At 41.0% G+C, this 27301-nt stretch overlaps 1 protein-coding gene and 1 long non-coding RNA gene across 2 annotated transcripts in view; one reads left to right on the plus strand and one right to left on the minus strand.

The window, feature by feature from the left end:
* Positions 1–259: 259 nt before the first annotated feature.
* Positions 260–9017, minus strand: LOC121929499. Its single transcript, XR_006103681.1, has 4 exons — positions 8952–9017; positions 6530–6557; positions 5076–5210; positions 260–1863 (listed from the first exon to the last, which is right to left on the minus strand). It is a non-coding gene; the product is annotated as an uncharacterized LOC121929499 (long non-coding RNA).
* Positions 9018–9084: 67 nt separating this feature from the next.
* PFDN1 (prefoldin subunit 1) overlaps positions 9085–27301 on the plus strand; it is a 51358-nt gene continuing 33141 nt past the window's right edge. The window contains exons 1-2 of the mRNA XM_042465115.1: positions 9085–9178; positions 18142–18308. Coding sequence (XP_042321049.1) covers positions 9146–9178; positions 18142–18308 — 200 coding nt within the window. The 5' untranslated portion in view covers positions 9085–9145. The remainder of the gene's footprint in view (positions 9179–18141; positions 18309–27301) is intronic.

Here is a 27301-nt window from a genome sequence, read left to right on the forward strand (position 1 = left end):
ACTGAGGTGGGAAGTTACATGCCAAGAAACAAGATGGTGAACAGCCATGGATTAAAGATTAGCATTTGCACTGGACCTAGGCAGAGCTTTGGTGGCCAAGTGGCAATACCTAAGACATGTCTACATAATAGTACTAGTAATTAAAGCAATAATACCATGGAGGTAATCAATAATCAATAATCTAGGTCAAGCACAGCACTGTCCTCAGGACTTTGAAAGTTTTTTTAAAAATAATTTTTATTTTTCATTATAGTTTTTGGGAAGTAATGCACTGTTGTTCAATATAATGGTGGAGAAATTAACTCAGTATATTATTTGTGGAACTGCTTGTTGATGTGTTGTTATTTTCTATTAAAGTTAAATTAGAATTGATTGAGTGAACTGAAAAAAACGCATAAACCATTCAAAATATCTGTCAAAATGCCTCTAGAATGCCTTAAAAGGCCCTTAAAAATAATTTCTGGAAGTAACTAGAAAATACTTGTTATACCAAGTGTATAATTACTGTTTAGAAGTAACATGTATTGTTAGTCAATTAATTACTGTTGAAAAGTAACTTCACTATGCTCTCATTGCACATATTTGCAATAACTCCATTTGTGTAACTCATTACTTCCAATGTCTGCTCCAGATGTTGTAGGGCTGCAGTTCCCATTGCCCAAGCCAGCATAGCTAGTGATGAGAAGTGCAGAATGTTGCAATCCAATAGTATTTAGTCCACATCATAGAACGGACCGGCTTTGACCTCTCCTATCATCTCAAATCCACCCAAACTTTGCTTCTCCTTGCTCAATGAAGAAAAAGGAGATGATGGTAGCGGCAGCTGACTTGCTAACTCTCTGGTCCATTTAACTTTGTACTGTCCTCATTCAAGGTTAAAAATCACAATATATTAAATATAGATAGTGCAGTTCATGATTCTGTCCTTCATTAAGAAAGTAAATATGGGATAAATCAGATTAGGCCCACCATGTACACAGGTAGGATGATTTTATGTGGCCGGGGGGAGATGAGATACTGGAAAATGTTTAAACCTTACCTAACAGTGTGCAGTGACCTCAATGTTGATGAGGCCCACACATAGTCCCTTATGAGTACCCACTCCCCCAAAAGTTCCTAAATTGGATGATGATATCCACTTTCTTTGCTGGCATCAGCTTTCCAAGCTTTTAGACATGAGCTTTGTCCAGCCCACCTCGAGATGGCAGAGGGTGTATCCATACTGCAGAATTAAAGCTGTTTGACACCACTTTAACTACCATGACACTATCCTAGAGAATAATGGGATATGCAGTTTGGTGAGGTATTCAGCCTGGTCTGTCAGAGTGCTACAAATCCCAGGATTCTGTAGAGCAGAGTCATGGCAGTGAGAGTGGTGTCAAACTGCTTTAATTCTGCAGTGTGGATGGAGATGGAACCTGGGACCTTTTGAATGCAAACCACATTTTCTGTCACATGAATTGCCCTGGAATTAGATCCTCCACCAAATACTTGTTTGGTCCCAGCCTTGCCCTTATTGCCTGCTATCCTTTGCTGTGTTCTTTGCAGTCTCTGCTTCTTCCTCTGCCCCAAAATTTGCTCTTGCGTCTTCCATATGCTGATTCAATCAGGAAATGCTGTGGCTGGTGATAAATAGGGGATTTCTTTTGTATTTTTGACCTTGGCTCTGTACTCAAGAAAGAACATGCCAGAAGATGTGCTTCAATAGCGAAGGAGGTTTTGAGCTCACATTCCTGCATATTTGAATGAAATGTGGATCATGCTTGGCAATTGCTGTGTGCAGCCTCTGTCCCGGCAGACAAAGAAGGGATCAGCGTCACCAGACTGGAAAAGCTGTTGAAGTTGAGGGTCTGTCCATGCAGTCTACAATGAGAAGGTCAGGAGTCAGGCAGGGCTTGCCAAAAGAATGGTAAAGCATTCTTCCAGGGTGGTACAGTTTGACCTAAAGCAGTACAGAGGGCTCTTTCTTGCCTATGGCACACAAGCGTACTTCACCACTCTAGGCCATGGTAACAAGAAAAGCTGTGTGTGTGTGTGTGTGTGTGTGTATGAGAGAAGGAAGCCTGCATTGCTGTGAGAAGTGTGTTGATGCTGCAGCCAGGTGCCTCTCAGGTCCCTAGCATTCGAATAATGCTGCTGTCCTACTCCCTTCTAGAACAGGGGTTCTTAAGCTTCCTGATATAAAAGAGTGGCAGGATTTTTCCTCCCAGAATGGGCACTGTATTTATTACAACTTTCTTTCTTGGAAACTTGCTGTAGAGTGGCAGCCAATAACCAACAGGCCGCTATTGGTCAGCAGACCTCCATTTTGGTGTAGCAGTACACCCTAAACAGTTCTGTCTGCCAGAATTCAGAGGGACGTGAAATAACGAATCTATTTGCCATGCAAATTCGGGTCTGTTTCACATGACACCATTTTATTGTTTTGATTGCAACATGCGGTGGGATGCTGCAATTAGCACTTTGGGGGGGGTATTTATAATTTTCAGCTAAAGAGGCCTTGTACACCAGCAAACTACAACTCCCAAGATTCCATAGTGTGCAGCCATGGCAGTTAAAATGGAATCACAGTGCTATGATTGTGTAGTGTGAAAGGGCCCTCAGACTTCCCTTTCTCCACATACAGAAGGGTAAAGTATTTAAAACAAACAATTATAATCAGGATATGGAAATTCTTTTCTTCTTTGTCCACTTAGCTACCTTCCTCCAGAGAAAAATGATAAAGTGAAGGGCTGAATTTCTTGGTGAAATCTGCCAAAAGATGGTGCCATTAACTGCAAGTAGCTTCTGGAGAAGAAACTTAGTTCTGTCAAAGTCATGATTCCTAGGTGGGTTTATGCAGCGTTTGCAAGTGCTTCACCCTCAATAAGTGCCGCTAATTCATGGAAAGTAATGGCTGAGCATAATGCCAGCCCAAGAAATCTTGCCTCAAACCATCAGTCACCCCCCTACTTGGTAGAGCCACCACTGCTTTTAAAAAGCCAAGCATTCATCATCCTGCAGTATGCTGTCTAAAGCTGGTCACTTAATTCTTCTGCCTAGCAAGATTGGGCATGGCTTAACAAGAAACACAAACTCACTCTGCAACTCTGGCCAGATCTAATAAAGCAGCTGCTTCTGACAAAACTTTATATTGCACTAGATATCTCTCTTGTTCCACCTTGGAGAAGTTGCTGGTGAGGTTATGGATGGATTAGGGGTCTAAATTAATTTCCCTAAAATGATTTGGGAGGTGTTAATTTGGTGAGATTTGTAGTTTGGTGAGGCTGTTGGAATTCTTTACTAGGCAACTCTAATGTGTTCCTATACTGCTCTATTTCCCTCTATCAGAGAAGTCAAGTAGTGTGGGCCCTTGATATCCACTGGGGGTTGGTTCCAGGACACACACACACACACACACACACACACACATGGATGCCAAAATCTGTGGATGCACAAGACCTATGCAATACAGTGGCATAGTAAAATGGTGCCCCTTATATAAACTAGCAAAATCAAAGTTTGCTTTTCGGAATGCATGAACATTTTCAAGCTGTGGACGGTTTGAATATGTGGTTAAAGAATCCATGGATATGGAGGGCCAACTGTACTTCATCAAAGTGTACTTCACCAAACTATAAATCTCAGAATTACTATGTGAAAAAGAACCATGACAATTGAAGTGGCATTAAATTAAATTAACAACATAGTGTGGACACATTCTGCATCATTTGTAAATTAATCCTTCTGGCAGTTAAAACATCTACCCCTTTTGGCAATTTATCACACTATGCTCTTAAAGAGCTACTATTCCAGTGTGACTCCTCTAGCAGCCTCCTGTTGCATGCTGGGATTGACAGTTTTAAGGAGCTGAACTTCTCTGCCTGAGAATTCTAAATACCCCTCCTTAAAACTGCCAATCCCAGCATGCAACAGGAGGCAGCTAGAGGAGTCACACTGGAATAGTACCTCTTTAAGAGCTCGTCTGATAAACACAAATGAATAGATCGCAAGGAGAGAGGGAACTGGATTCCAATGACTCTTGACTTGAAGTGCCCTTTTGTTGATGGAAGAAACTTTTCAAAGCATGCGCATGGTGAAAACATATGTTCTGAGTATAACCCCCTTTCCTCTATTGGATCATACATGCTCATTTTTTTTGTAAAATCCAATTCGTAAAAATGTTGCATGACTCTTACTCTCTGTGTATGTTCTTCTTTTATTGGAAGAAGTGAGGTGGGATAAGGTGGTAGCTGGTAGATTATGTGGGCCATCTGTATTTTTATTTGATTGCCTATATATATATATACAGTATATATATATATATATATATATATATATATATATAAAATTTTCCACATGTACTTGCAAAGAGGGTACAGCAAGAGGGTAGAGCTATAAAATAGTATGCATAAATACATCCGCATATATGCACCTGTACACTATGATATATATACATATATATTCATATATACATATATTGGCTACATACTTCTCTATGTATACAAATACAGTGGTACCTCGGGATACGAATTACCCAGCTTACGAATTTTTCGGGATACGAATAAATCCCATAGGGATTTATTGTTTCGGGTTACGAACGTTTTTTCGGGTTACGAAAAAACGCCGGTGCTGTTTTAAATGGAGCCGCGGCGGAGCCGCGGCTTTTTTCCCCATTAGCGCCTATGGCAATTCGGGTTACGAAGGTTTTTCGGGTTACGAAATTAGCCGCGGAACGAATTAATTTCGTAACCCGAGGGAGCACTGTAGAAACAAGTAAATATACCAACAAAGGAGGTCAGTTACTAATAATTGATAGGTATTATTAAATTTCTCAACTTATAACATCCCATTACTACATTTTTACACCATCTTTCCTACATTTCCCTTCCCAGTTTATTCCTAATCTCTATTATTACACTCAATCTCTTCCATCTCACTCCATACCATCTCTATCTCCCCTTCCTTATCCTTCTCTTCTCTTGACATCACCTTCTGTTACATCCTTCCTTACTTTCCAACTTACTCTCACCCTCTTCTACTTACTTAAGCTTCTTCTACTTACTTAACCTTCTTCCCTTACCTTCTGTACCTACCAATTTCTCTTCCTCCCTTCCTTCCTTCTTTCCACTCTTCCTTCATGCCATTCATCCTTGACTTCTTCCCTGTCTTCGCTGGATTCTATTTGTATTTTTTCTTGACCTTTTTATACATGTTCTCCACATATAATCCTAATATTTAAAAAATAAAGATAAAAAGAGGTTTGCTTTCACTTATCGTTTCATTTATGTTTGTCACTATTAGTCTATATTAATTCTATATTTATTCTTAGATTCTTGCTTCTGTGTGATTTCATAAGCCTATGTTATGTATTCTTATAATCTCCTCTCTTTACTTTAGTTAACTATTAATCCTATAAGATTTAAATATGTTGCATTTTATTTTATTTCCTCCTTATATCTCATTTTGTCCTCTCTTTTCCCCTCTATTCTTATATCTTTTGACCCATACATTCTTCATTTAATCCCATCACAAAAACTAATTGTAGCTATTTTCCCCCACTCTTTCTCCAAACATTCCAAAGTCTTGTGATTGCCTTAATATTTCTATCAACATAAAGATGACTGGATTTTTAAAAAGGATAATGGGAAACTGCCTGTATGTCAGTGTTCACTCACTCCTTGTGTATTAATTTCACTTTTAATACATACACACACTTGTCCTTCCACATTTGCTGGGGCTAGGGGCACAGTACCTCCATGAATGTGGAAAAACCACAAATAACAAAAAAACAACAACCAAAAAACCACTATGTTTTTACCTGAGAGAACCTCTCTAGGAATTCCTAGGTCCTTCAGTGTGACTTTGTGGTCAGCATCTGCCAGATACTGACCATAGAATTGTACTGGAGAAGCTACAAATACTTAGTGGAGTGTTCTCTCTAGGAATCTCTAGGTCTTTCATTGAGACTTTTGGTTGAAGTTGACCACAGAGTTGCACTGGAGGACCTAGATATTCCTAGAGAGAATATATTAATAAAATCTCTGAATAATCAAATCCGCAAAAGTCAAAGCCACAAATGTGAAGAGATGAACGTATATATCACTGTAATATTAATGACGCTGAATCATCAGATATAAGTAAGAGTCCATCTGTAGTGGAAACACATGTTAGCAGCCTTTAGGTAAAGTTAACCTGTTCTGCAGTAAATACCACAAAATGGATTTGTACACTCTGAGGGGTACACATTTCTGGCTTCCTCCTTTTGTTCTTTAGTTTTAATTTTAGCTTCCATCTCAAAGGCTGCTACAACTGTGCCATGAAGAGCCCAGCAGGCTTGACGTGTACAAGAGTAGAGTACAATTATTACTTGGATGACAGGATTACAAGGAAAAATCTGATATGTATTGTAGGAAGCGATGGGAATGATTCATTTGTTGGCACCCATTCCCTATGAGTCACTATTAAATCAATAGCCCTGCACAGCACTAGCGGGTGCTTTGCAGCGGGGGAATATATTTTCCAGATGCCACAAAGTCAAGATGCTTACCACAGCATTTTTCACTGCTTTTCAAATGCTAAATGGAAAAAAAAAATATTCTTTACAACCGCCTGCTTCTCAAACATCCTCCCATGTGTAAATGGAAAAACCAACATACCAGCCCAACTCAACGCACCCTACACTTCCCTACCCTACTCTGCCCTAGCCTACCTACTCTTGTTGCTATACATTAGACACAAATCATTTCTAACATTTCTGCTCCTTCTACGTCCAGCTTACACCTGAAAAGAAAGTAAAAGAAAAGAAAAGAGCAAGTTCCTAGTCTCCCTTGTTAGGGAAATCCATTAATGGTAGATAGTGGTTGCCAAGAATGAGTCTTTGTGTGCCTTTTTCTCAGCTTAACTGGTACACAGATAATAATGGCAGTATGGAGTACTTAGCCCATCTCATGGATCTTCCTGCCTGGCCAACACAGGCTTTATAGATTAGTAGCAGGAGTGTCACTAGGGTATGTGTGGATCACACCAAGTGACACCCTAAGTGGGTTGTGTGACACCACTGGTCCCCAAATACCTGCTGTTTGGCAGGAATGGGCTGTGGCATCTGCCTCTGTCCCTTTAAAACACTGAAGAGACGGTGTGAGTGGAACGAGGCTCAATGCGAACAGAAATGAGAGGTCCCAGTTTTTTTAAAATTAAAAATTCATTTGTTAATTAAAACATTGTTTAAAGACATTGTGTGTGTATGGTGTGCCTTCAAGACATTTTCAATTTACGGTGACCCTAAGGCTAACCTATAATGGGGTTTCCTTGGCAGGATTTGTACAGAGGAGGTTTGCCATTGCTTTTCCCCAGAGGCTGAGAAAGTGCGACTTGCCCAAGGTCACCCAGTGGATTTCATGGCAAAGCAGGGATCGAACTGTGGTTTCCAGAGTTGTGGTCTGACACTCAAACCACTCCGCCACGCTTACCAAATGTTCACTTGAACCACATGGACGTCTCTGCATGTAAATACATTTAATCTGTGTGTATGATATTGTAGAATCATACAGTTGGAAGAGACCCCAAGCAACATCCAGTCCAACCCTCAGCAATGCAGGAACTCACAATCGAAGCACCCGACACATGGCCACCTAGCCTTTGTTGAAAAACCTCAAAAGGAGACTCCACCACTCTCAATGGCAGCATGGTCCACTGTCAAAATAGCTCTTACCACCTGGCAGTTCAATGGCTTCCCTGTGTATTCTGACCTGATAGTTGTTGGCATGGTCCAAAACTGAAGTCCATAAACACCTGGACAATGGCAACAGGAAAGTAGAAACCCTTAAAGTAAACAAAGCTTGGCTACCAATCCTGAAAAACACCAAAACCAAGACCCAGCAAATGCAAATGAAAACCACCCAGGGTGAGGGGGGGTTTCCCAACAGACAATGGGTCATTAACTAAATAGACACCAAGACCATGCCATTCAGCAACAGAACAATACATAGATTAACATGCAAATCGCTTCCTCCCAACCAGCAGTATATATACCCCACTCTCTTCCATGCCAGCATTCTCCGAAGATGCCAGTCACAGCTGATGGCAAAATGTCAGGAATAAACTCTTCTACAACACGGCCTCATAGCCCGAAAAACCCACAAAAAATTATGGATGTGAAAGCCTTCAACTTCACAGAATACAAAATAATGGACGAAATAAAGGAATAAATTGATAACGCTGGTTCGCCTGAGTGGCGACAGGAGTTAAAATTTCTTTGGTCAACAGACACATACCTGTTTTTCACCTGGAAGTAGAATAATGAGGCAAAAACATTAAATTTTATTAATGTAATGTTTTTAATTGTTTGAATTAAAAAAAAACTTTTGCATGTTTCATAATGTTTTATGTAAGCCACCTTGAGTCCCTGTACCGGGAGGAAGGCGGGATATGAATACAGATACTGTAATAATAAACATAATAATAATAATATATTGCTTTATGTATTTATATATGCATAGGATATCATATTCCAGAGTCTGGAACAGGTGGGCATCACAGAGTTGGAAGAGACCGCAAGGGCCATCCAGTCCAACCCTATTCTGCCATGCAGGAAATCACAATCGAAGCATCCCCATTGACAGATGGCCATCCAGCCTCTGCTTAAAGACCTCCAAGGAAGGAGACTACTATACTCCAAGGGAGTGTGTTCCACTGTCGAACAGCCCTTACTCTCAGGAAGTTCCTCCTAATGTTGAGGTGGAATCCCTTTTCCTGGATCTAGTTGGATTCTTTATTTTGAGTGTTGAATCCCCAGCTCAGCCATGAAACCCACTGGGTGACCTTGGGCAAAAAGTCACACTCTCTCAGCCTCAGGTGAATGCAATGGCAACCCTCCTCTAAACAAACCTTGCCAAGAAAACCCCAGGATGGGTTCTTCTTAGGCTCAACTTGAAGGCACACAACAGCAAGAAAGGGCTGCTAGAACTGACCTAGCTAGCAATAAGGAGGAGAGGAAGAAGAGAGACCACCAATACACCCTCTAAGCCTAAATCTCCCTACTACGCATGCGCAACCCGAGCCATGCGAAAGGGGACTAATATAATAAGCGCCGCCGCTTGAACGTTCTGCTCAGTGCGCATGCGCAGTCTTTTCTTTTTGTTCCCCCCCCCCCAAAGCAGACAAAATGGCGGCGCCCGTGGACCTTGAGCTGAAAAAGGTATTGGAGGGAGAGAGAAGGATGGAGGAGGTCTGAGAGGAAACAATGGCGGTGGCTGTACTCTGTGGCGACTCTTTGCAGGAGTGGAGTCTTCAGGGGGTCCTTGGGGCGCCAGAATCCCTCGTTAAAGCTTTGGCCGTTAAAAACAAAGCGCCTTACACCAAAGATGCTCTCTGTGGCTGCATCCACACTGGAGAGATAACCCGGTTTGGCACCGCTTTCACTCTTTTTCTGGCTCATGGCTATGGAATTCTGGGAGTTGGAGTTTGTTGTGTGGCCCAGAGCAGAGCTCAGCTCCGCTCTGGGCCCCACAACAAACTCCAACTCCCAGAATTCCATAGCAGAGAGCCAGACAACAAGTTAAAGCGGTTCCAAACCGGGTTAATTCTCCAGTGTGGATGCAGCCACTGTGGTCCAAAACACACTGCGGGAATAATAATCCGCTCTAACTGCCCTGGCTCAGTGCTAGGGAATCCTGGGAGTTGTGGTTCATTCTAGCACCAGAGAAGGTTTAATGTCTCACAAAGCTACAGTTCCCAGAATTCCCTAGCACTGACCCAGGGAAATTAATGCAGCCTGTAACTGGATTATTATTCATGCAGTGTGTTTTGGACTGATTTCAACCCCTTATAAATCCCCGAATGTGGCAACTAAAGCACTCTGCACTCTGTTTTCTATGCTGGGCTTGGCTATAGGTTAACTTACTTGTACTCACACTTTGCTTTGTATTTCAGCTCCAGATCTGTTCTCTGGATTGGGGGAAACTAATTCTCAGGGCCAAGAATATGTCTTATTTAAATAAGATAGATGCTTTTAAATATTTATGGACATATTTTTGTTCTTTTACACTGATTCCAAGTGAAACCAGTGAAATGTAGGCTTTTATGAACATTGGCCTTGCTCTACTCATGCATTCTATAAATCTAATTCCCTTTAAATATAGTCAGTTGAAATGGTCCATTCTTACTTGTTTAAGCATAAAAAGAGACTATAGCTCCTTGACAGTCCTTGTCAGCTAACAGTGTGACAAATGTATATGCCAGTGCCTATGTGTCTCGCATTATGTTTCTTTCTGCCTGTTTAGTAGCCTTCTTTCTTGCTATCACTGTAAACATCCCACTGTTAATAGTCAGACGAGTGGGGTTACACTTTGAAAGATCAAGTCCATCATTTGGAAGTGCTCTTGCAAGGCCAGGTGGCTGCTTTGGCTAGAATGAAATACTTTTGCTCAATGTTGGCATGTATACTGGTAAGCTCTCCCCTCCTCGAAGGTGGATCTACCTATAGTAAATCATCTCTTAATTCCGTCTCAATTAGACTACTGTAATAAGTTCCACATGGGGCTGCCTTTGGAAAAAGTTCAAAAATTACAGCTATTGCCCCATGCAGCAGTGTGTGCTTTCATTGCCACATATCATCCATCTTAAACTAACTGTACTGGCTTCCAGTTCATTTCTGAGACCCATTCAGGATGCTCATTAAAACCCTGAGTGGCTTGGACCCAGTTATTTGAAATTCCACTTTCTCCTGTCTGAGTCTGTTCAAAATTTGTATTCTCCATCACTGGATTTGTTGCGTGTCCCACCATCAAAAATGTTAGATTGGTGGGTACAAAAAGACAGAGCCTTCTCTATAGCAGCATTCTCCCTATGCAAATCCTTCCCAAGGGAAGGCAGTCCTGCTTAGTGTCAGGTGAACAGTAAGGACTTGTACTTATTATTTAAAATGTTAGCACTATTATGACAATATGAAGTAGTCTTAAACTCATTCGCATGGTCATTCCACCTAGAAGGCTATTATCTGTTTTGACTTAATGTGGATCTTCCAGACCGGTCAGAAAGATTTCCCAGTCTTTTCTATAGATACTATTTACTAAAGGTTCAGCCTGGAAATGTCAACATGTAAAGCATATCTGCAATATACTGTATAATAATAATGACTTACCTTACAGGATTGTCATAATTAGTTTATGACTTAAATCCTATTGCTAATCCTGAGTAGAGTCAGTTTGATTAGGGGTGTGTTTACTCACCCCTAATTGATCTACTTTATCCAGCCAGTGGCTCACAATCTGTTAGGGAGAGATGCACGTGTTGCTGTCTTTTATGCATGAAGATGTCCTTTCATTCTGTGCTTTGTGGCAACAAGACAAGATGGGAGAAGCATCTGGTTACATCTGTATAGCTTAGATGCACAATGTGGAAGATCTCAGCGCTGAGATCTTGGTGGATCAACCAGGGGATTGCAAGGGTCTTAACAAGTCTGTAATCATTGTGCATCTGGCAATGGGGAAGGGCCTGCTATGTCTCCAATCCCGTGTGCTTGCTTCAAAGTGCAAAATGCCTGTGTAGGATGGCTTCAAGGGTTTTGAAGTAAGTCAGGTGGTGAATATATGACTCAACAAAGCATAGGTCTGCATGTTGATATTCATTCTACACTGAGAGGATATTGAATTGAGGCCACAGTGTGTTAACTGCTATGGTAATTAGTAGTGTTATGGACCCTCCTGAGTGCCATGTCTTGGCTGTATTTGGAGGCATGAGTGTCAGTATCCCAACTTCTGTTTCGTACTTCCAGTATCCTGTAATTTTAAATTTTGACTAAGAAACAAAACCTGTGCTGCAGGCAATATATTTGTTTCAGTAGCTTGCTCATGTGGGATCGGGAGTAAATTTAACCTCCACCCCAGTTTTGTCCCTGAATCTACCTCTTTACTTTCCCATATAAGTGAACGGTTTTAGGTTGCACTATGGGGAAAAGTAAAGCTGTCTCCTAAAGAATGTTGTGACAAATACCGGTAACATGCCCTTCACTCCTGACAATGATGTACTTTTTGTAGGGTAATTTAAGTTTCCTTAGGCTTCAGCATTTGGTAAGGAAACAAAAACATTAAAATATCAAAAATATCAAAGCCAAAACTTTTAGGGTCTAGTTTAAAATTAGCAGAGTAGGAGAAATGTGCCTTTGTCTAACTATGCTTCCCTAAAAACTGAGACTGACTCAAAAACAATAAACACATAGCTTGTAGTTTAAAACAAAAGCTTCCTAATGACTTTAATCTATATATACAGAAAGTATATATCCTAATCTAGGTAGTGAATAGTTCAGGTAAGAAGAAATCTTTATCTCACCATCTTTCCAAAGAAAGTTGAAAGAGGAGGAAGACGAAGGACCAAAAGTGTAATTAAAAATCTTATAGCAATAGCTATAAGAAGGGGAGGCCTACAGCCGCCTCCATCTTTGCTAGATCGATGCTGTGGCACCAGCATGCTGCGGCCCCAATTTGGCCGTTCCAGGGTGCAAAAAGGAGCTGCAAAAAGTGGCTCCGTTTTGCGCCCTGGAAAGGGCTCTGTAATGCTTGGGCCACGGCTTTATAGTGCTCCTTTGGCACTGCATCATGTGGATGCAGCGCTAGAGGAGCACCGTGAGGCTGCGCACCATATGGTGCAGTGTGTGGTGTCATGCCACTGTGCGGGCCATGCCCCGACTCTGCCCCCAGCCTGGCCTTAATGGCTGGTCTGCCCAGCCCCTACATTTTTGTACCTTTGACTTCACATTTCTGTACCGCTTATCAGTGCTCTTAAGCACTCCCTAAGTGGTTTACAATGAGTAAGCCAGTTGCTCCCAACAAGTTGGGTACTCATTTTAATGACCTCAGAAGGATCTTGAGAAAGAATTGAGTATCTTTTAGTCCCAAAGGGGGAGTGATCTAAATCACATGATTGGTTTGAATGAGAGAGAGAGAGAGAGAGAGAGGAGTTTTCATGCATGAAATCCCAATAATAATAATAATAAATTTATTTGTATTCTGCTTTTTCACAAGGAATCAAAGCGGATTCCAACAGTATAAATAAAACATCAAACAATCTAAACTGGGGGAAAGAAAATGCAAAAATCTTCCAGCACTTTTAAGCAATGTTTTCAAAAAAAATGTGAACTTTTAAAATAATATGTACTGTAGTATAAATGAATTACCTCTGTGAATGTTTGTATTTTATATGATTTGGGTAACCTCAAGGATTTTTTTGTTCTGAATGTTAATAATAATAATAATAAAAAAATTTTATTTTTATACCGCCCTTCCATAGATCAGGGCGGTTGACAGCAAAACATCAAACAACATATACATCAGGGTTAAAAACAATTACACACAAACAGAATAAAAACCCCGTTAGCCAGTCCTCTTTGCCACAGAAGAGGAAGGGAGGCCCACTGGACTTTAATCGGGGAATGCAAGCTGAAATAGAAAGGTTTTTAGGTCCTTTCTAAATTGGGCCAGGGAGGTGGCCGAGCGGAGCTCTGTGGGCAGCGTGTTCCAAAGGGCCGGGGCGGCGATGGAAAATGTCTTCCTCGCGGTGGAGGTCAACCTAGCCCCTGGCACCTTAAGTAGTTGCTGCCCAGATATTCTGAGGGTGCGGGACGGAATGTACGGGGAGAGGCGGTCCTTCAGGTATCCTGGGCCCAAGCCATTTAGGGCTTTATAGGTCATCACCAACACCTTATATTGTGCCCGGAAGCGAATAGGCAGCCAATGCAGATCTTTAAGCACCGGTGTAATATGGCTGGCCCTGGAAGTTCCAGTGACCAGCCTGGCTGCCATATTCTGTACCATTTGTAGCTTCCGGGTTTGGTATAAGGGTTGCCCCATGTAGAGTGCGTTGCAGAAATCCAATCTCGAGGTTACCAGAGCATGTACTACCGTTTCAAGGTCTCTCTGGGCCAGGTATGGGCGCAGCTGGCGAATAAGTCGAAGCTGATAACAGGTGTTCTTGACCGTCGCATTCACCTGAGCAGTCAGGTGAAGCGACGAGTCAAGAAGCACCCCCAGACTGCGCACAGAGTCCTTCACAGGGAGCGTGACCCCGTTCAGGACAGGTGGAACTACCACCATTCCTGGACCAGGGGAACCTATCACAAGTACCTCCGTTTTCTCTGGATTCAGCTTGAGTCGGTTTTCCCTCATCCAGCCCATTACTGACTCTAGACAGGCCACTAGAGGAGAGACACCATCCCCGGTCACTGCATCAGTCGGAGACATAGAGAAAATTATTTGGGTGTCATCAGCGTATTGATAACCCCACGCCCCATGTCTCCGGATGATCTCTCCCAGCGGTTTCATGTAAATGTTAAATAGCATGGGAGACAGAATGGCTCCTTGAGGGACCCCAGTTATAAGGGCCCTCTCATCGGAGCACACGTCTCCCAGCTGCACCATCTGGGACCTCCCAGAGAGGTAGGACCGGAACCACTGGAGCGCAGTGCCCCCGATTCCCACCTCTGCCAGGCGTCCCAGAAGGATACCATGGTCTATGGTATCGAAAGCCGCTGAGATGTCCAAGAGCACCAACAGGGACACGCTTCCCCTGTCGATGCCCAGACGGAGATCATCGACCAAGGCGACCATGGCCGTCTCAACCCCGTAACCCGCCCGGAAGCCAGTTTGAAATGGGTCCAGATAATTCGTTTCATCCAAGACCGCCTGAAGCTGGATTGCAACCGCCCTCTCGATCACCTTCCCCAAAAATGGCAGCAGCGAAACTGGCCGATAATTGTTATGTACCAGGGGGTCGAGGGAGGGCTTTTTTAATAAAGGTTTTACTATGGCCAATTTTAGTTCAGATGGAAATTGCCCTTCCCTCAAAGATGTGTTAATAATCCGGCGTAGCAATAAAGTTACCGCCGGTCCCCCCTGGGCCGCTAGCCATGAGGGACAGGGATCGAGAGAGCAAGTTGTCTTCCGAACACTTCCGAGGATCTTGTCCACATCATCGGTACTTACTAACTCAAACCGATCCAGTTTAATGGAGTCCACGGAGGCTCTGGATGCCTCTACTCTAGGTTCTGCTTGAATGTTGGCGTTCAGACCTTCGCTTATCCGAGAGATTTTATCCACGAAGAAGTTATTAAATTGGTCGCAGCAGGCCTTAGAAGGTTCAAGGATCTGGTTCGGGGCAGGAGGGAGCTGAGTTAGCTCCCTCACCACCCTGAACAACTCTGCTGGACGCGACTCCGCGGACGCGACACGAGCACCATAGAACGAGTTCTTAGCTGCTCGTATCGCCTCTCCGTAGTCCTCTAACAGTTGGTCTAGGAGAGCCTTGTCGTCTAAGCGAAGGTGTTTCCGCCAACGGCACTCTAGCCGTCGCAGTTCCCGCTTCCTCGCCCGGAGATCTTCCGTATACCAGGGCTTACGTTTGGAAGCGGGCCTGAGAGGGTGCTTGGGAGCGATACTGTGTATAGCCCTAGAGAGACCGGTATTCCAAATACAAGTCAGGGCATCAACAGAGTCGCTGTTTGAGATCAGATTTCCAATTACTGTAATATGATTGCATCCATTCGTCTCCTTTTATTCCACACACACTCATCACACCACATTTGTGCATGAACCTAGCACAAGTTTTGTCTGTAGATTCTTTAATGTGGTGGCTGAAATACATTGGTAGTGTTCTCTCATTTTTTTCCTACTGCAAATGATGCTTATTTTTTTCCTATTGCAAATGCTGCTTATCTAGGTATATCATTTCTGAATAGGCTTTGTTGCAGTGTTTACTGGACAGTATTGATTTTTGTTGTAATTATCTAAAAAGGATACAATGAAAAAAGATGACTGGCCGCATCCTCAATTTTGGATATTGAAATGTTCAAGAGCGAGTAAAAAAGCATGCTTGAGACTACACTGCTCATTGAATTGTTGCATCTGTGCTGTGTTTTACTACAGATATAATTATACTGACTATGCATTTGGAAGGCAAGCTGGTGAACCCCCTGAAAATCTGCACTGTTAGCTCATGAAGCCGAGGCTCCACATGCCTGTAGTAGATTTCCCTCCACACCAGTTAAATGGTGCTAAGCTCCCTCCCTACCTACAGTTGCTGTGTAGGGAAAACTTTCTCTGCTTGTTGAATGAAGGGAGGTGGTTTGGAGAACACTTCACTATCTGGGTAAATATCAATGAATGAGTCAGGCCAGCTGTTTTACTAGAGAGGGATTATAGAAGATGCCATAAATATAGGTTACTTGGGCTGCTATTGGAGAATTATTTTTATTTTCAGCGTAATCTTTGATTAGTTATGTTGACGCATAGTGTGTAATCATTGTTTAACTCAGTACATAGAAGAAAGGACTGAGTGATCTCCTAGTAATTATTTACCTCATTTTCAGTAGATCAGCAAGGGTTTCTGACTCCCCATTTTTAACAAACGTAGCAATTTTTAGAAAGCATCTCCCTTTGTCCCCTAAATACAGTTCCTGAAGGATATGGAGAGGAGACAAGTGTAGATTTTGAAAAATAATAATAATTTGTGAGTTGGGTTCTGGTACTGATAACAAATTGTTGGTCTGATCATATGTTTGGAAGGGTCTTGTTTCCTGATTACTAGAGTACATTGTCCCACCTGAGCCTCTGTTGCATCTACTGCTTGTTGCTAGATCTCAGGATTTAGTGAATATTTGATAGAAAAACGTTCATTAAAAACATACTTATTTAACCAAGCCTTCTTTGTGTGGTCCAAGCTAATATGGATTTATTGAACCAGATAAAGCTGGGAGGGGAACCCCCAAACCCTTTATTTGCAGCCCTTGGCAGCAAATTGGGCATGGCAACTAGAGTGTTTCTATAGATACTTTCTCAACATGTGCACATTACATAGGGGTAACCAAAATAGAACATTTGAGAAAAGCACTGAAACCTTGCCAAGAAATAATCCCTCTCTAGTGGGTACTTTCCCCTCCAAACGTCAACCAAATTGTAGGAGGAGATTAGCTGAGAAAAATCAAATCACTGTTTAGTTTGCATGTGACATGTTGATCTCTCGTGGCTAGTTCTCATCACCATATTTGAGTTGCGCACTAGTAACAGTTCCCCCCTCAGTGAAGTCCTCTAACTGACACAGCAGAGCTGTTTGACAAGACCATGCTGAATACCTCTCTAAACTACAAATCCCACAATTCTGTAGTATAGAATCATGACAGTTAACGTGGTGTAAAACTGCTTTAATTCTGCAGTGTGGATACACTTCTGTGTCTTTATATATGGGAATAGAAAAGGATGAAGGAAGATGTTGCTTGAGAGTCTATGTGCTTGTGTAGTAGAGTGGATCCACAGTTACTGGGGGGAGGCAAGTGTTCCGTCCTTTCCCTCCCCCTCCTGCATATGATATTGTGTCATTTGTTATGAGTACTAATTTTAAATTGCTGTTGCTTAATATAAGGGAAGAATTTCTCCTTGGTGAATGTAGTTGATCTGCAGCTTGAAACAAGCATTGGGCTGGAAGGCTTGAGGAGAAAAACAAATTCTTTTAACTTGGAATTCCTAAGATAGCATTGCATTGAGTTTCTCGAAACTGATTAACATGCCTAGCAATTTTTATCACTGGAAAAATGATAGGTCAGGTTACTTTGAGGTTACTTTAAGCATAATGAAGGTTTAAAATGAGCTTTAGCCAATGGCAGAGGGTCATACAAGTTACAGAGACAGCATGGCATAGTGGTTTCAGTGTTGAACCACAACTCTGAAAACCAGGGCTTGATTCCCTGCTTGGCCATGAAACCCACTACATGATCTTGGACAAATCACACTCTCTCAGCTTCTAGTGAAGGCAATGGCAAATCTCCTCTGAACATATCTTGCCAAGAAAACCCTGAGATAGGGGCATCATACGTCAAAAATCTCTGGAAAGCACAACAACAACAGACATACAAGTTAGATTCTGTTACTCTGTTTAACACTTGGGGAGAGTCAAATAGGATGCCCCTTTAGATTTTCAAGAGTTGTGCAGCCTTTTCTGACACTTTTAGCCGCAAATGGACCACGGGGCTCTTTTCACTGAGAAATGAATCAAAAAAATTAAATGGACTATAACTCCGTGCTTCATGGTGTATTTAATATAGCTCCAACACAGGGTAAATTCATTTTCTGATAGTTTTGCTCACTGTATCTGTATTTGTGCTATTTTCCCTATCAGGCATTTACTGAACTTCAGGCTAAGGTCATAGATACTCAGCAAAAGGCGAAGCTTGCAGATCTACAGATAGATCAACTGAACAGAACAAAAAAGCATGCCCATCTTACTGATACAGAAATTATGATGCTGGCTGATGAAACCCGAATGTATGAAGGTGTAGGAAGAATGTAAGTAATTGTTCTTGTTATGAGTAATCTTGTTAATATTAAGTTTTGTAACTGGGGCATAAAATATCAAGTGCTGCTTAAAAGTCCCCTTTGCCGTTCAGTGTCGTAATCAGCTATATTTACGGCTGAACCAGTTTAGGGAATACCACTTTTTAAATTAGAATAGCAGCCAAACAATGTGAGTCATAGTTGAATTTGAAACAAAACTGAGTGGAAAGATTTACTAATTTGATTCTATAGCCATACGAGTCTAAATTGGGCCAAATTATAGGCTATGCTAATCCAGGGGCAGCTGGTGGCTTTCATGTCAATGGAACACTGATTTTTCCTCCCTGAGCCTTAAAGGAGTTATCCAAGGTGTTGAAGCCTACCCCCAAAATACGCTTAGCACCTTGAACAGCTCTTTGAATGTTTGCACCAAAAAAGCTAGAGTGGATTGACTGCCACACTGACATGGGAGCATAAAATTTAGTTTCACCTGTGGCCTTCTTGGACTCTTTCCCAACATGACATGCATTGCTATTTGTAGAAGGGTTGGATTTTTTTTTTATGCCAGGTGTATGCAATTGTGATTCTGCTGGGTTATTTCCACTGTATTATTAGTTATCTCATTTTTAAGGAGGGGGTCAAGTAAGTAAGCTCTTTTAGCGTCATTCACTCTTTTGTCATAAAAATGTTTTCAGGTTTTTCTAAATAATCCTAATTAGGAACATAGAGCTGAAAATCAGAAATCTATTGGAAATATTTTTATGCATATATAAAGATGTTCAGATTCTTTTTCTGGAATTTGGCATTTACGATATTACTTCATGAAAATGTTGGTGGGAATACCAGCCAAGAACCCACTCTTGTAGGTTCAAATCCAAGCCCTTGCTTGAAAACAACGATAGCCAATATTCTCAATGTGGCAGAGCCATTTTGGGCCACACATGGCACTGCCCCATAGCTACCACTCTGAGATAAATATGTATCCATCCCATATCCTCTCCTCCCTAGGCACTGTTGTGAACCTTTTTATTTACACTGTGTGGTTGTGACTGTGGTGGCATGTCTTTGATTTTGCTCTTTTATTGGATTGCTTGCTATGATGAGACTGCTTAGGGGGATCCCCAATCCTAGTTTCAGTCTTTAGGATTCCTATCTGTTTCTGGCAGCTTTCCTTAAACTTTTCGCAATTTTGTTTTGATCAAGGGCCAAAGGGCCTCCAAACGTGGTGGAAAAACTGTCTATACAGCATGTTTTTGGAGGAAGGGAGGAAATGATCTTGGGCACTGCATGCGGTTTATGGACTGTCATTGCCCAACTCTGATTTATAACAAGAAACATCAGAAGAGGTATGTGTGGAGAATCATGATGTGAATCCACCAGAAATAAAGTAAGCCAAGTTTCCAAATTTATGGAAGTTGTTTTCTGTTTCAGAATTGGTTGCCCTGCCTTTCTTGTTGAACTGGGAATGAGCCAATATTCATGTGTGGGTCACTTAGGGGCTCTCAGTATTCCCCTACTTCCCTCTGTGTGGCTTTATTTTATTTTACTGACATTTGCACTATTTCAGAAATATAGTGATAGCTTGCACAGTCTTGCAGGCAATGGGGCTTGGCTCTGAGCAACATACAGTAATAGTAATCTTCTTGTGCCATCATCGGAAATCCAGGATAATTCCCTATAACAGAACAGAGGAAGTTGTCCTTAATGGTTTTGACATCTCAAGACAACAAATGGTATGAACTTTATACTGCAGAGACGATAAAGATTTATTTATTCTGACAAACGCTGCTAATGATGTACATACTCAAATAGTGCTAAAGGAAATGTCTGCATCTATTCAGACACAGCGTTATGGATCTAAACTTTCATCATAGGTCTTAAAGTAAAATGTTTATGTCAGCGCACAAATAGCTTAAGCAGCACAACTAGACATTGGTGTATGTGAGTGTATCAGGCTACATAACAAGTCTTTCAAAAGAATATGAACTAACAGAATTAAAATGTACTGGCAAGATGCCAAGACCCTGGACTGTCTTCTCAGCAACAGATACTAGTTGCTTACAGTGTATACCAATTCATACCCTGCTGTGCATTGCTGGCTTTTCTTGTATGAAACCAAAAATAACTATCTTGGGAGAAAGGGTATTATCCCTGCTCCAGCTTTCTAAGATTAAGGAGTAACAGGTAGCCTAAAAGTCTGTATGTCAGATATGTTGGTGCTGTTGGTCTACTGTACGTAGACATTGGTTGGTATGTAATAAGATGTTAGATTTCAGTAGGACTTCACTTCACATTCTTTTTTATGAACTTATTTTTGAGTAAACTTGCATAAGCCTGGGCACCAGTGAACCCACAAGTATGTGATGATTGTAGCCTTAATATACTCTCGTTTTGCTTTATTTTTTTATATGCCAAGACGAAGTCATACTAGGTTACTTGGGGACAGCAGCTATAAGGGTGCTTTTTGTATGTCTGAACCAGTGAACATTCATGTGCTATCTGCCAACCCCCACTTGCCCTCATGAATAATGCTATTTGCAGGCTAACACAAAGTTTCCCTCTGAAACTATGGGCCCATACAGACAGGCCAAAATAAACTTGCTTTGGGTCACTTTGGAGGTATGCTGTTTAAATGATGCATGCGTCCTAAGAGGCCAGAAGCCACGGCAAAGCCACACTCCAGTCCTAAGGACTGGACTACAGCTTTGGCACAGCTTCTGGCCTCTTAGGTAGGACACATGCGTCATTTAAACAGCATACCTCCAAAGTGACCCGAAGCAGCTTTATTTTGGCCTGTTTGTATGAGCCCCATGTTACGGAAAACTGATACTTTATAAAATAAATACTAGTTCTACTTTAATACCTCTTGGTAGCAAAATTTTAGACTAGCATTTTGGTTAGCATTAAGATGTTTAGTGGAAATCATGCATGTTAAAGGCGTTGTTTAAATCTAAGTTTGAACTGGGTGGAAACTCGTATTATATGACAGAAAATCAGTGGAATGCTAAGGCTGCCCACGAAGACAAGAAATGACATATTTACTATGAGAATTCAATTCAAATTTTCCTGGAAAGATGATTCAAGGAGAGAGTAGTACTACCAGCGAGAAAGATAAGTTGTGTGCCTTCAAGTCGTTTCCAACTTAGAGTGGCCTGATAATGAGAAAACATTGGATTGGATCAAAAATGAGTTACTCATATTTCTCTCTGATTGAAATCAGTGAGATTTAAGTTAGTCCTGATTAACTTTTCCCGTTGCTCTCAGTGGTACTAAGAGATGACTAGCCTGGATTCAATTTCTGGGTGCTGTATAAGATTTTGAATAATCTTTAGTACTTTTTGGCACCTACATTAAACTGATAATGTACATAATTTTTCTTCATGCTTTGTGGAAAACTCCCCCTTTAAAAAGATCTGATAAATCTGTTAATGAAATAAAATGAAGAACAAAAAAAAGTCTCTCACTGTTTGCTTCACATCTAATATCTCAGCTCTTTGTACATTTACTCTAAAGTGAATTCCATAACGGTAATGACACTTACTCCAAAGTGCTTATGCATATGATTGTAGTATAAGAATTTGATAGAAGAGGCTGGCTGTTTTACAGGGTGGTTGTTGTTGTTAAGTTCTAGATTGTGCAACTGTTGCTTTCCAAACAACCCCCCCCCCCAACCACCTTCCCCCCCCTATTGAATAGTATAAATCCAAGTTTTAAAAAAGGTTTCAGGGTACAGAATATTACAGATTAGCTAGTTTAATATATGTTCTAGTAAAGAGATTGCAAGAGCTTTAAAGAGATCTCTAACAGGAAATAAGCAGCAAAGAAGTTTGATTCAGGATAAGTATGAAATGATGCATGTTGGAGCAGAAAATTCTAACTTCATGTTATATATGGTAGATAGTAGTGCATGGCAGAGGCTCTGGTTATTGCCTGGTACACTGGTAGTTTCATCCTTTTTATAGATGAGCTTTAGGCATAACAGCTCTTTGCTATAGGTATGATGTGTTATATATTTCACTGGCATTACTCTAGTATCGTGGCTGTTCTAGAAAGTGTAAACTGAAAAATTGTTAGGAGGGTTGCTAGGGAGGATCAGGGTTGCCACAAAGGTGTTGTTAATATGCTTCCTCCTTGATTAGATTAATGGGAGTTGTTCTTCTGTAACTATGAGAACATGCAAATAGTTGCTGGAATGCTAACTTACTGTTTATCTGACTAAAGCACAACTGTAGTTTTGAATTTGCCAATTAGGAGCCCTGACAAGAGGTTTGCTCTAGTCCTCCAACTAAGGAGGACACTTGTGGATCTTTGCTAGTGCCAAGCAAGCATTGGATATTCTCTCTGCACTGAGATTAATGGTGAAGTTCCTTATGTTTTATCCACCCATTCGGACATTAAAACATATTGTACAGTAAGAAGCCCTTCTCCATCTTATTAAAAAACCCCACGGAATTAAAAAAATACCCCAAGCCTGACTGAGGAAAAGATAGTGCTGATGAACTGGATGTCTCTTTTACTGTGCTGGGGGAGAGGGGCAGGTTTTGTTACTCCACGACAACTTGTGTCGGAATGAGGCAACTTTTTGCTGTATGTGTTTTAAATAGTTTTATTGGTTCTGTTTCATTCTGTCACTCTGCCGTGTGGCTCTGTTGCATGCCGCACATGTTAATATTGTTGTTATTTTTATTATACATATAGAAACTGTATACAGAAGAGCATTTAAAAGACAATAATATATATCTTGTTAACATTTTGTTAAACTATTTTTGATTGATCCATATTTTCTTTCCTTCTACCACACCTGTTTTTCTCCCTGCTATCCATCACTGTAGTACCATGGTGTAGATCTGGTATGTGTGTATATATATGCATTCAAATTGCCTTGTTGACATATGGTAGCCCCATTTATATCATTGGGTTTTCTTAGCCAAGGAATAGTCAGAGATGGTTGGGACAGTTCCTTCCTCCAAAATACCTGGTATCTGTTGTCTGTCTCCCATTCAAATACTAACTAGAGTTGACTCTGCTTAGCTTCCATGATCAGACATGATCTGATGACTTTAGGATATTAAGGCCTGTCTAGTTAGGGGGAAAACCCACCACAAAATTGATTAAACTGAAACTGTAAATCATTTTAAATTGCCATTGAGGAGGTAAAAATATTTCTTTAACTATCCTCCATCAAAGCAATGAAAATAGTAGAGACATTCATCACCACTGAATTTATCCTAAAAAAACCATTTTGCTCTGTTCAATGTATTTCATACATTAGCTCTCAGTTTTCTCTCTGAATTTTCAAGCAGCTCAAGAGCCTCCTATATCTTTTGTTCTGGGTGGTTAAGCTAGGTCCTCTTAAATGTTTGGCAAGCAGGGTTGAAATGTGATGATCCTGTCCAAGAAGGAGAGTTATGCTGCCTTCCTAGCCCTGCTTCCTAGGTGTTAGACTAGCAGGGTTTTGTTGAGCTCTATGGGAGTTATTAGAATTTTCCTTTTTTTCTCCCATTCTCTGGTCTGTGTTAGTCAGGAATCTGGAAGGGGGATCCTAGAGGGGAAAGTGTGAAGGGGACGCCCTGGGAGTAAGAGCCACGCACAGGGCTGGTTGCTCCAGGGATCATCCCCAGATCACCACAGGGTGATACAGGAGTGGGGTCCCAGGTCTGAGACAGGAACGTTTAACCCTCACAGTTTCAGTGGTAAAGGGGCTATCCTAACTTCTAGTCTGTACTCCACATCAGCCAGAAATAGTAGCAGGGTAGGCAAGGCCCACACTCCTGGCTGGTTGGGTGAAGAACAGCAGGAAAGGTCTTCCAGGAGGAAGTCAGGGTACAGAGGTTGGTTGGCTTCTATCTTCGTGCCAAACCTGTGAGTATCATCTAGGATGGTCATGCTTTGATTAGTGCCTTGCTCTTCTAATGAAAGGAGCAGGAATGTGAAAGCATTTTAATGTCTTTTCCCCTCTGCTGCCTTATTTTTCCATATCCAGAACTGAGGCAGTAGCTAAGTACAAAAGAAGTGGGAAACTGATAAGGGGCAAATGCAGTGTAGGTGCTTCTAAAAGGCTACTCTGAGCTGCTTCTACAAGCATTCATAGTGTTCTGAAGTAATAGGAAAAGGATGAATTGATGTAAGAGAGAACTGGTACAGTCGGATTTTCGTCACTGGGTCCTATAAGTTGACAGCATGGAGTCCTGGAGAAGGTGAACTTCAGAACTCATCAGGTTCCAGATCAGGAGTTTTTAAGGCACAAGAAGAAAATAAAAAGGAGACATCATCACACCAGAGGAACATGCAGTCCTAAGAATGCCTCTTCAGAAGTACTTCAGAATGGACTCAAGATGGGGTTGTACTCCTCTTGAAGACACAGGTCTTTAGTTTGGGTGTACTCCTGAACTTACCTTTGATCCTGGACTACACTCCTGTTAAGACAGCTCCACTGGTTGCCAGTTTGTTTCCAGGCACAATTCAGAGTCCTATAAAACTCTGTAAGATTCAGGTCCAGGCTGTCTGGCAGATCATATTTTCTTGTATGAGGCTGCCTGACCTCTGAGATCATCAGATGAGGCCTTTCTCAATCTCACCACCATCATAAGCACAGTTGGTGGGGGACACAAGACAGGGTCTTCTTGGTGGCTGCCCTAGGCGTCTACCCCAGGGGGACCAGAATGCCCCCTTCCTTGTTGTCCTTCTCTTGGTAGACTAAAATCATTTTATTCCAACAGGCTTTTAAAACAGAAAGTTTTAAAAGAAAAGGCTGCAGGGTGCTGAATTAATTAAAACTGAACTGTTTTAATAGCTTTTTATCTTTATTAAATTGAATTTTATTATTGCATGAAGTTTGAATCCTTTTAATGCTATGAATAGTTTGATCCTATTTTAATGTTCACTTTTTCTAAGTTTTTAATTATGTTGTTCATTTAAAGTATTGTTCAGTCTTCTTCTTTGGAAGTCTTTAAACAGGGGCTGGATGGCCATCTGTTGGGGTGCATTGATTGTGAGTTCCTGCATGGCAGGGGGTTGGACAGGGTGGCTCTTGGGGGGTCTCTTCCAGTTCTATGATTCTAAATGGTAAGCCACTTTGAGTCTGAATTTTGGAAGAAAAGGTGAGATCCTCCTCCTCCTCTTAATAATAATAATAATAATAATAATAATAATAATAATAATAATAATAAATATATTTCTTTCAGCAACCATCACAGAATATGACTTTCTGGCTTCCATAGTCCTAGCTGAGGCCTGCTTACTGTCCTGATCATAGTTGGTCATAGAAGGTTTCTGTATAAAGTGGATTGCACATTCAGTACAGTCATGTCCTTTGCATTAATGTTGACTCCAGGAGTATTCACCAAGGTCTTGGTGGCTCATTTGAAGCTGAAGGGCAAATCTTTTTTCCCTTATTCGGATGCCATTCTCCCTCAGTGGTTCAAGAGATTAAGGCTGGCCACTCTTTAGTAGAACACCTGGAAATCCAGGGTTTCATGATGAACGTAAACAAGGCCTCACTGATTTTAGAACAGATGGTAGGGTCTGTCATCATAACAGATGACAGTTTTGTGTGTTATGGTGCCAACTTGGGGGACTTGTCAGCTCAGGGATTGTGATCAGAGCAGATAATGAAACTGAACATCAATCAGTTGATACTGAAAGCTGTAAAACTGACCTTGTGGAATGTTGTCTTATATACATCATAGCCATGTGCTCATCCAATTTGACATTACCATGAAGGCCTGAATAAACAAGCAGGGGGAATAAAATGAAAGAGATTGAACCGAGAAGTGGTTGAAATGGATAATGAGTTGCCTCCTATTATCCATGACATTGTACCTGGTTAGGATGTTCAATACAATAGCTGAATGGGACAGAATTAACTCAGGCCAAAGGCATGCAATTTTTTCTTCAAAAAATAACTGAACCCTTTCAGCTAGTTGATGAAGATGGATCTATTAAGATTTCTGGACAAAGAAACTTCAAAAGATAAAGACAGAGTTCCTAAAGATAGACACAGAGTCACTTTGGAAAGTTATCTAAATTATTCAGAAAACTACAATCAGAGTTTACTTAGCAGAATTTAAAGTTGACTTAAAAGCTGAATTCTAGACTCTAAATTAGCAACTTTATCTGAAAATAATCCAGAAGCTTCAAATGACTCATTACATCCAGGCATAGCTCAAAAAACAAAACAAACCCAAAACAAAACAAAAACGGACCAGCCAGAATTTACAAGTGATTTGCAAAACAGGCTAGATGTTTTTGAAACAAAATCTGACATCCAGATATTCATTTTTGCAACATGCCTGAAGATGTAGAACCTGGTACTATGATAATCTGTATGACTAGTTAGTTAATGTTTGGTTATCATTGCATATCTCAGATTTTGAATGGGTGCATTCACTGCAGATATTTCAGAAACTAAATGAAGCATGGGACATTGTTGCAGGATTTACAAAGAAAAACACTGATTCTTCAGTTTTACACAAACAGTGTTCACTGGAATGTGGAAGTGCCAAAATCCTAATCTTTCAGGACCTAATTTTAGAAATGTTATGAAAACCTTGAAAACCTTTTCAGAGAAGCCACAACAGGAGTGAATCAGTAATTGCTGGGGCTTCCATGTCATTTAATCATCCATCATGGAGATAAAACTACACTAGATGTAGCTGTAACTAGCATTACAAAGAATTTAAATTGAGGATAATAAATAAACGTAGGAGCAGAATAAATGCATGATAGTTACAGAGAATGCTGAGAGGGAAAGAGCTAATATTTTCCTGATAAGGTTTCCATTTGGCCATCTTCAGCGCTTGATAATCTAGTCATCTTGTCAGCTGTTCTCTTCCACCCTTTTCTTTCTCTCCTTTCCTTCTCTTAATACCATGTTTTATTAATTTTATTTTTATGTCTTTTTTATGATTTTTCTAATTAAAACATTAATTAAATGCCTTAATGAAATACTGTACCTTGGGTAAATAGTAAGAAAAAGTGATTTTATAATACAGCTATTTTACCCA

The sequence above is a fragment of the Sceloporus undulatus genome, chromosome 4 (genome assembly GCF_019175285.1).
Source record: "Sceloporus undulatus isolate JIND9_A2432 ecotype Alabama chromosome 4, SceUnd_v1.1, whole genome shotgun sequence".
In the NCBI taxonomy this organism is placed as follows: domain Eukaryota; kingdom Metazoa; phylum Chordata; class Lepidosauria; order Squamata; family Phrynosomatidae; genus Sceloporus; species Sceloporus undulatus.